At 38.1% G+C, this 10,917-nt stretch overlaps 1 protein-coding gene across 1 annotated transcript in view; it reads right to left on the bottom strand.

Annotated features, from left to right (window-relative positions):
• The window catches only part of LOC106878347 (methanethiol oxidase), a 19,116-nt gene that overhangs the window by 5,140 nt on the left and 3,059 nt on the right, over positions 1-10,917 (bottom strand). Inside the window, exons 2-9 of the mRNA XM_014927537.2 lie at positions 7,335-7,495; positions 6,026-6,211; positions 5,442-5,553; positions 4,528-4,698; positions 3,268-3,449; positions 2,044-2,119; positions 1,215-1,336; positions 278-343 (exon numbers count right to left, since the gene is read on the bottom strand). Coding sequence (XP_014783023.1) covers positions 278-343; positions 1,215-1,336; positions 2,044-2,119; positions 3,268-3,449; positions 4,528-4,698; positions 5,442-5,553; positions 6,026-6,211; positions 7,335-7,495 — 1,076 coding nt within the window. The remainder of the gene's footprint in view (positions 1-277; positions 344-1,214; positions 1,337-2,043; positions 2,120-3,267; positions 3,450-4,527; positions 4,699-5,441; positions 5,554-6,025; positions 6,212-7,334; positions 7,496-10,917) is intronic.

Below are 10,917 nucleotides of genomic sequence, written 5' to 3' on the forward strand. Positions count from 1 at the left end.
CCCCTTCATTACTTCCGTCTACCCAGTTTTACTAAAAACTGGCCCAAGTCGACTTCAGGTTAGCATAGAAGATACTCTACCAAGGCTCCATGCACTGGGATTGAAACAAGAACCTTCTTAACTTCTTAACCAAGCTTGCACCACACACACAAATAGGAAGAAAGACAACTACAACTAGAACGACATACATGGAGCTACACACACACACATATACCCACACTCGCATGCACCTAGAGACACACTCATGCACACAAACAACAAAATGTGCATTACTTACTTTAAGTTCTTCATCTTTGATAACCTTGACTTTACTATCAGACAGAATGGAGCCTCCAAGAAACAGCTGAAATTTTGATACAACAGAATATATTAAATGGCAAACATATATCATCATCATCATTTAATGTCTGCATTCCATGCATGTATGGGTAGGACGGTTGACAGGGGTCGGCCAGGTAGAAAAACGTACCCTAGGCTACTGTGTCTGTTCTGGAAGGGATTTTACGGCTGGATGCCCTTCCTAACACCAACCACTCTGCAGAATGGACTCAGTGCTTTTTTTACATGGCATTAGCACAGGTGAGGTTAGTCTTGGCATGATTTTTACAGCTGGATGCCCTTCCAAATGCGAACCACTTTACAGTGTGGACTGGATATTTTTTATGTAGCACCAGCACTGGCAGGGTAACCAAATAACTTGCAAGACAAGGAATTATGAGAGGGGGAAGGGCATTGGAGGAGGGGAACCTGTGCCATAGGATGAAAGGTTACAGTGTGACGCTGGGACTCACATAGGGGATGACAAGGAATCAAGACTACTGGCAGGTTGCTGTGTTTGAACAAACAGCTGAAACCATTTCTGGCTCTGTAGTACAAATGTCTTGTTTTCGTAAGTTTTGAATTAAAATCTTCCACCAAACCTGAGTCACAATTTATGTTCCTAACACTAGCTTAATGATAACTAAGTTATTTTATTAAATTCTTTGTTATATTTAAAATTAATTGAAAGAAACACAGAGCATCTCAACAGCAATATAATAACAAAAGAGTTAAGCTAGTGTTAGGAACATAAATTGTGATTAAGGTTTGGTGAAAGATTTTCATTCAAAACTTATGAAAACAAGACATTTGTACTCACAGCCTGAGCTGGTTTCAGGTAGATTGGTATCAAAAGGGTTAAAGAGAGAAAAATATGAAACAATAAAAATACTCACCTGGCCAACCAAAATTGGTTTCTTACCATTGGTGATGTCATATTGCCTGATATCACCATGCAGCCAGTTACTAAAATACAGGAATCGGTCGTCCAAAGACAGGATAATATCAGTTATGAGACCTTTGAGTTGGAAGGAAAAAAGAGAATGTTTAGAGGAATTTCTAAAGAGAAAAAATATGAAGATATTACATAGGGATACTCAGGCTGTTATTTCTCCCAACCACATATTGTTCAAATCAGGTCACGCTAGATATGGTGGTATGGTCACTACACCGACCATTATTTGTCTGTGATTCCCTACTTCTGGCAGATGACATTTTTGCACCACTCAGGTGACAATGTTCCGACCTCTGTTGGACAGTCATTGCTGTTGAGGGTTTTACTTGGGCAGAGTACAAGCCTACTTCAACCTTTTTTGATCGGCTCTTATGACACAGAGGAAACGTCAGGTCAATTACTTGGCATGCAGGTCCCCTCATATACAAACACTTAATTCCTTCCCTCGCCACTATCACCATCATTCTGCCCTCTAGAATTTGATGATGTGGAGATTTTCTTTTTAACAAAGGTCATAGCACCACATAGCACATAAAGCTGTTCAGTTTGTAGGAATTCCTACAAAATGGACAGCTTTTAACATTATCCCAAACACAAATGATGTCTTCATGCATCGTTGAGCCCTAAAGCTTTCCTGCCTTCCAAGGGTTTCTTCCAGTCATGGTCCATAGTTTTGCTTGTAAAGTATATTTCTTAGAACAAGTCGAGGATCCAGACTGCAATGGATTTTGAAGGAATTCAATATACAAGAACAAAAAAACAAAAATTACCTGGCATACTTGACATAATCCAGTTCTCAACAGTCTTAGGAGGAACCTGGATTACTTTTTCAGCTGCCCACTTATTCTGTTCATATAAAAAAAATAAAATATCATATACACACTGACACACACACAAACACATATTTCTATCTTTTACTTGTTTCAGATATTAGATTGTGGTCATGCTGGGGCATGACCTTGAAGAATTTTGGTTGAATGAATCGGCCCTAGGACCCTTTTAAAGCTTTGGTCTATTTTGCCAAACTGTTACATTACAGAGATGTAAACACACCAACACTGGTTGTCAAGCAGTGGTGGGGGACAAACAGAGACATGTGTCTTTGTGTTTGAGTTTATCCCCACTCTCATCATTATTTGACAACTGGTCTTGCTGTGTTTACATCCCTGTAACACTAGCAGTTCAGCAAAAGAGACCAATAGAATAAATACTAGACTTAAGAAATAAGTCCTGGGGTCAATTTGTTCAACTAAAGCCCTCCAAGGTACTGCTCCAGCATGGCTGCAGTCAAATGACTGAAACAAGTAAAAGAGTAAACATGAAATATATAATAATACACACTGAGTGTGCCGTGTATATTTACACACCGAGTGTGCCGTGTATATTTACCTATTATTCATTTTATCATAGAAATATAAAGTTTAAGGTTTTGGTTATTGAAAGTTTAACCCTTTCGTTACCAACCTAGTGAAACCACCCCTGGCTCTGGAGTACAAATGTCTTGTTTTCATAAGTTTTGAATTAAAATCTTTTACCAAACTTTAGTCACAATTTATGTTCCTAACACTAGATTTAACCCTTTTGATACCAACCCGACTGAAACCACCTCTGGCTCTGTAGTACAAATGTTTTGATTTCATAAGTTTTGAATTAAAATCTTCCATCAAACCTTAGTCACAATTTATGTTCCTAACACCAGCTTAATGATAACTAAGTTATTTTACTAAATTCTGTGTTATATTTAAAATTAATTGAAAGAAACACAGAACATCTCAACAGAAATACAGTAACGAAAGGGTTAAAGGTTGGTTGTTACGTTTATTGACAATATTTTACATATATATACACAATTCAAAATGGCCAGTCTTTGCTTTCACTACAGTCTTTAAATCTTTTCTCAAGTGAACTGTATGGTTTATTATATTTAAATAAGAGGTAAATGCATATGCCACACCTGGCACATTAGATAATGCACACAAAATGAATTGATTTACCTGTGCTTTGAAGATCCTGTAAATGGATGAACCCAAACAACATCCGACAAATCCTTCGGGTGATTCTGGATCGTGACGGAAACGAATTTCCAGCGGGATCAGACCATCTTGTCCTAAATCGATGACCTGTTCGAGATCATGAGTTGTCCAGTTGTAGACATTTAAACTTCTGCCATAGTCCTCTAGAATTAAATAATTAAAAGAGGTCATTTGACTGATTAGGGATCAGCTGAACATGCCTCTACATCTGAAGGTTGTATTTTCATGGAAGTTGTCCACGAGAAAGCTCGCCACTTTTAGAGCTAACACAACTTGGCCTCAATATTGCAAGCATTGTCAGAACACAAAGATCTGTTACAAATACCACAAGGTATCTCATCTTACCCTCTAAGAGTTCCAAAAAGCCACTACTCTGATTTGGTTCCCCTTTTTATTATCACCCCAGAATGGATGAAAGGCAAAGTTAACCTGAATGTGATTTGAACTCAGAATGTATGCCATCATCGTCATTCAATATCAATATTCCATGCTGACATTGGTTGGATGGTTTGACAGGATCCAATAGGCCCAAGGACCACATCATACTCCGCTTTGATAAGGTTTCTATAGCTGGATGCCCTTCCTAACACCAGCATATTACTGGGTGCAGTTTTCTTGCCACCAACACTAATGGGGTTGCCATGAAGCTTGCAAGACTATGAACCTCAAGAGGTGAGCATGGTGAGGAAGAACTTTATGCAAAGAGGATAAGAAGTAGAGAGGGGTAAGGTATGAGAGAATGGGCCAGAGCATATATGGAAGAGGGAGAAACACCCACTGCTTATATCCGGTTCATATTCCCCTCCATACTTGAGAGAGGCCATAGACTAACAAGTCTCAGGGTCTGATGATAGGCCATAAAGATACTCTTTATGGTGAAAAACCCTGAGTAACCCCATAAACAGGCCTTCACCAGTAATATATATATATAGATAGAGAGAGAGAGAGAAAGAGAGAGAGAGAGTACTGTGACCATCACTCCACCTTTCGGACCATCAACCGTACTTTAAGAGTATCAGAAACGAGGATAAAAACTACATGTCCATCCGTAGAGTCAGGACTTCTCCTGCTTATACAATGGTATTCTATGAGGTATTCTATCCAATATTCTAATGCTCCTGCCAATCTATTGCTTTCTGAAGAATTCTAAGAGCCATTCCCCAATTTATAATGGCCCCCAACAAATAGATCGTCACCATGACACACAATATAATGACTTACTTTCCAAATCTGCAAGATCAAAATTCTTGCGCCAACATTTTGGTGACCCCCACTCTGTGCTGATCATGACATTATGGAATGGCTGGTACCAAAAATCATAGCCAAATTCACATTTTTGGTTTTCCCATCTTCTCACAATATTGAAATCCTCGTCTAAAAGAATGAAAGTTCCTGAAAAGAAAAAGAAAAAGAGAAAAAAAAGAAAAATGATAGAATATTCACCACCATCATCACCTTCCTCCTCCTCCTCATTTAGTGTCTCTGTTCCATGTTGGCATAAGTTGGATGGTTTGACAGGCTCTGAAAGGTCATGGGTGGGATGGTACCATCCCACCCATGCTAGCATGGAACACAGATGTTAAATCATCATCATCATCATCGTCGTTTAACGTCCGCTTTCCATGCTAGCATGGGTTGGATGATTTGACTGAGGACTGGTGGACCAGATGGCTACACCAGGCTCCAATCTGATTTGGTAGAGTTTCTACAGCTGGATGCCCTTCCTAACGCCAACCACTCCGAGAGTGTAGTGGATGTTTTACGTGCCACCAGCACGAGGGCCAGTCAGGCGGTACTAGCGATGGCCACACTCGAAATGGTGTAATTTACGTGCCACCTGCGCAGGAGCCAGTCCAGCGGCACTGGCAACGATCTCAATCAAATGTCTTTTCACGTGCCACTGGCACAGATGATGATAATGAATGATTGACTCGTATTTTATTCTATCAATCCTGGAAGGATGAAAAGTAAAGCTGACTTCAGTGGAATTTGAACACAGAACATAAAGGAACATAAATGAACAGGACAAGAATTTTGTCCACTGCTCTACTGATTTTTTTTCCATTTTTCTAATCCAATTCAAGTTTCCTCTTTAACATTCTTCCATTCAACAGAATGGAAAATGTGACACTTACCTTTATGGTTGCCAACTGCATCGCCCATACAACTGATCATTACCATTCCACTTCCCAGACAGTGAGAAGTATGAGGGGCAGAACAGTCCCAATCTCGAAGAGTGTTCAATTCCTTGTGGAAGAAAAAAAAATTAAGCAGGGAGAGAGATGAAACAAAGGAAAAAAAAAAGAGAATATAAAATGTAAAAAACTAAAACGTAATAAGAACAACAATAGTAATAATAATAGCAATAATAATAATAATAATAATAAGAGCACTCAGAGGGTGCAAACCTCTGCCAAGACAACAACAATGTCTTCTCAACGATTAGCCAGAGATGATTTTTAAAATGAGAATATCTGAAATAAACTCGATTGCTCTCACAAACGAGAATACTAAAAATAAACCCTCACTTTCCTTTTCAAGTGAAACTCGGAAAAGCTGATGAGGGCTCATCCAAAGAGGAAAGCACTCTCTTTCATCCCTTTCAATTAAACACACACACACACACACACACACACACAAACGCTCACGCATGCATGAACTCACACACACACATATACAGTAAAAGAGTGTATGAAAACATAAGATAACTCAGACTTACTCGATATAATTTGGGTTCTCTCAAATTCTCTTTAATATCCACAACATAGATGCGGTCACTCAGTAGACAGGGGAAAATAATTTTGTCCCTCTTCTTGGATGCATCATTGCAAACACTGGAACAAGCATTCCAGCCAAAATGGTGCATTTCATCTCCAATGTGTGGCATTTTCAGACGATGGATGACCTGTATATCAAAGTTATCACATTTTTTAATTCAGTAACTGTAATTATTTAGAAACACACATGCACAAACATGTGTGTGTGTGTGTTACACAATGCTTCAAGCAAACTACAATACTCTCCTATATATATAACTGTTTGCTCGCCTACTGTTGTCTCTGTCATATTCCAGTGATTTCAGTGATAGATTTGGGATTTTAACTCCTATTTCTAAACAGGTTGATGCCTTCTGCATCCTTAAGCTTAGTGCTAATTTTTAATTTTAATGTGTAGCTATATAATGCTATTAAAAAAACCTGTGAACCACCAATATTATCATTGTTATTATTATCAATTACTTATATTCACCACAGACAATATTAACAATATCTTTCTTTGAGTGTTTACATTCAAATTTTATTCTCTCTTCCTCTCTCTCTATATATTCTTTTGCATATTTCATCCCTATATATATATACAATGAATAAATAAATATTAGTGATGAAAGCTGTTTTAATACAGAATAGCAATTTTCGTATCATACTTAACGTGGAAGTATTATTAGAACATTGAACACTGCAGTGGTCCCCTTGAGAGATCTTCTCATGCAGATGTATAATGCTAAGAGTATACTGAAGCAGATGAGAACCATCTGGCAAGGGCACTAGAACTGAAAAAGTGAAGATCCTATGATTTCAACATACTGGACTTCCTCAGTGGCAGGTACCCAGTTGCTTCATACCAGCCAAATCTCATTGCCAATGATATATAGAATAACAGCAACCTCTCAGTCACTGACATTGCAAACAGCCAGCAGGCTTATTAAAAAAGATATTAGTGATGGAAGCATTATATATAAATGAATATTTATTATGAAAAGCAATGAACACAAAATAAATTATATGGAGACAACACAAGGAGGACAAGCTGAAACAAATGTGTTAGCTTTACACTTGAAGGAAAGGGTCTCGATATTTTAAACATTAGTCTTTCATCAGAAGAATATAGAAAAATGGAAGAGAAAGGAAAAAAAAAATTAAGGACAAAGTGGGGAAACAGTTCTATGATGAGGAGGAAGAGAAAGAAGAGGAGTGGGATGAAGGAGGAGGAGGAGGATACGCAAAAGAAAGGATAATAAGAGTGTGTACCTTTCCATAAGTTGCAGATTCTGGATTAAGATCAACAGTAGCCAGATAATCTGGTCGGTTACGATTCTCTGGTGGGATTATACATGTCACATACATAATCTCTTCTCTTTTACCTTTCATTGCCTCGAGAGGAGTTGGGTAACCTGGCCCCTTGCAACACGCTTTATAACGAGATAAAGAGAGAAAGAAAAAGAGAGCTGAATGAACAAAGAAATATTTACAACAAATGAAATAAAGATCACAGATGTTTTGTTGCTCTAAGCCAGGGTGTCACCAAATTTTTTTCATAGTGGGCCAGATATAGCTAAAAGAAGGCCAAGCACAGACTGGATAAATATTCTGTTCAATTCAGAAGAGTATAGATTACACTGAATGTACACAAAAAATAAAGACAGTCATCCAATTTATTTATCAATACATAAAATACACAAAATAATAAAAACAACATATTTTAATAATACCGAAAAATTACCAAGTGAGAATTTTTAGAAAAAGTGTGCAAATAGGCGCAGGAGTGGCTGTGTGGTAAGTAGCTTGCTTACCAGCCACATGGTTCCGGGTTCATTCCCACTGCAAGGCACCTTGCGCAAGTGTCATCTACTATAGCCTCGGGCCGACCAAAGCCTTGTGAGTGGATTTGGTAGACGGAAGCGACTGAAAGAAGCCCGTCGTATATGTGTGTGTGTGTGTGTATATATATATATATATATATACATATATATATATATATACATATATACATATATATATATACATATATATATATATAAATGTGTGTGTGTGTGTGTGTGTGTGTATGTATGTATGTATGTGTGTGTGTATATGTTTGTGTCTGTGTTTGTCCCCCCAACATCGTTTGACAACCGATGCTGGTGTGTTTATGTATCCGTAACTTAGCAGTTCAGCAAAAGAGACCGATAGAATAAGTACTAGGCTTCCAAAGAATAAGTCCTGGGGTCGATTTGCTCGATTAAAGGTAGTGCTCCAGCATGGCCGCAGTCAAATGACTGAAATAAGTGAAAGAGTAAAAGAGTATAGCTGAATTGCATGAAAAGTAAGCAGCACAAAAGTTAATGAGATTTGTGAAACTGGCCTTTTGCTTCCAAAATATCATCAACGTTTGCTTTATGATTGCTGCAGCCATCCATAAGAATTGCTTTCAAATGTTCATCAGTGACCCTTGTTCGATGTATTGACTTCGCACGCTTCATTTTTGAAAAAGTTTGCTCAAAGACATAAGTTGCTCCAAAAACTGATGACACTATATTTCAACAGGAATAAGGGAACAAAAGGGTTAACAATGACAAAATTATTATATACTAAATTCAACAGGAATATGGTAACAAAAAGTTTGTATAGCTTCTGTAGTCTCTGCTTAGAGCATGGGTCACCAAACTATGGCCTGCGGTCTTGGTGAGGAGGGTGATTGTTGGACAACCCTGGAGGACGAAAAATAAGGCCTGTCAAAAGGGAGAAGAGCTCATGAGCAGTCAACGGACATCCAACAATATGTGTATATGTGTATGTATGCACAGGGATGTGAAAATACTTGGGTTGGTGTCCAGACACGTGGTTTGCCCACTGGAAGTGGGAGGCCCTTCTGCTGTTGTCACAACATCTCCCTAGGAGAGGGAAACTCTGAAAGAAAACCTGTGACACTGACAATATTTAACGATGTAGATTACTTCTTTTCGAGTTTATGTTGTCCATGTTCAAAGAGTGGAACTGGATTTGAGCAAATCCTTTCCCCACTATAAAAAAAAATCATCAAGCACAAGCATCGCTTGAAAAAAAAAAGTAAGACCTATCACAAAAATGGCTAGTCATAGTCTTTGCATGTGTGGGACTTTTGATCAGGCTATGACAATATTCAAACACGAGTTTGCAGCCATCATCATATATATATATATATATATATATATATATATATATATATATATATATATATATAAACACATACAACAGGCTTCTTTTAGTTTCTGTTGATCAAATCCACTCACAAAGTTTTGATAGGTCTGACACCAAAAAAGATATACAAACTGCCATATTTTTCTGTCCCATAGAAGAGAAACTTTATATCGCAGACACTGGTTAGGCCACATCGTGATGTAACTTTATATCACATACACGTGTCATTAAACTTCTGATAAACTTAAATATGTCAGTTTGTACACAAGTCAATGCCCTTCTGTCGTATAAACATTCCTGAAAACAGTGTGTTCATCCTAAACAACAGGCCTCACTACATGAATTCAGGTCAACCTTGAAGTAAAGACCTCCCAAAATACCATCAATTTATTCCTCTAGTGCTAACATTCATAAAGTATTTTACCCACTTTATCTAACCCCTTAGGGAGTATAGGCCAATTCACAACCTTTCTCTACTCTTCATTGTCTCTTCTCTCAAGACTTGTTGGTTTTCAATCAGTGCACTTTTTCTAGGTAGGGGTGTTGTCTCTTTACAAACCCATTTTTACCTCTAGGCAGAGGTAAGTCCATATTAATCTGGCCTCTAGACTTTGGCCTGTCCAACATGTGAAGCCCTACAAGGAACACGCACTTTGCTAGCATAGCTGTGAGGATCATCAAGGCATACAAGCCACTACACTGGACCATGTGGTGGATCACTAAAGGACACACCTCCCTATATATACTTCTCTAAATGTATTCACTCCATGCTTAAGTGTACTCCATCGTTAATGAACTCACTTCCTCCCTCAGGTACATACCTCCTTATATGTTTTCAATTCATCCTTAAAGTACAACAACGGACAAGTCCCTGAACTCATTAGGGATCACTGGGGCGCAGCAGCCATGCAGTGTATCTTGGGCAAGAAAGCCTGGCAGAGCCCATCCCTCTCCAGGCTAAACTCATTTCTACAGCTGAGTGGACTGGAGCAACATGAAAATAAAGTGTTTTGCTCAAGAACACAATGGATCGCCCAGTCAGCGCGCATTTTTGTTTCGTTTTTTTCATATTCGTTTTCTACATACCTGCTAACACCCACCAGGCTGGTTTATTTATTTATTAATTATTTTCTTTATTCAATCTATAAACTACACGCACTCACACACAACCAACCTTCTCCAGAATGTTGGTATTGTACTAATGAGTTACACATGAGAGAATAATTAACTATATCGTTTACACGGCATGCCTACACAAGTGTGACGGCCAATGGACCTCACCAACGACTTTGGCTCCTGATAATTTTCAGAAAATCAAGTACCTTTTATGAAATTTTCTACAAATACATTTCAGATGGTGTCTTTTAGAATTATATCCCAATTTAATATAGAAGAACATTGGTGGGCACATATGCAGGCATAACTACAGATTCCTGCTCCACCCCGACTTTGGCTGATCATAACTTTCAGAAAAATGGATATTTTTTAATGAAATTTTCTACGAATATGTGTTATATCATGTACATTCCGCTATACAAAACTTTTGGGGGAAATGCTTTAGGGGGGGGGGTGGAGAATTTCGGAAAATTCACCGGTTCCACTTCAATTCGTCTTAACTTTCAAGAAAATAGATATTTTTTAATGAAATTCTCTACAAATATACCCCGGTCTATGT

This window comes from Octopus bimaculoides, chromosome 19 (assembly GCF_001194135.2).
Source record: "Octopus bimaculoides isolate UCB-OBI-ISO-001 chromosome 19, ASM119413v2, whole genome shotgun sequence".
NCBI classification, from domain to species: Eukaryota; Metazoa; Mollusca; class Cephalopoda; order Octopoda; family Octopodidae; genus Octopus; species Octopus bimaculoides.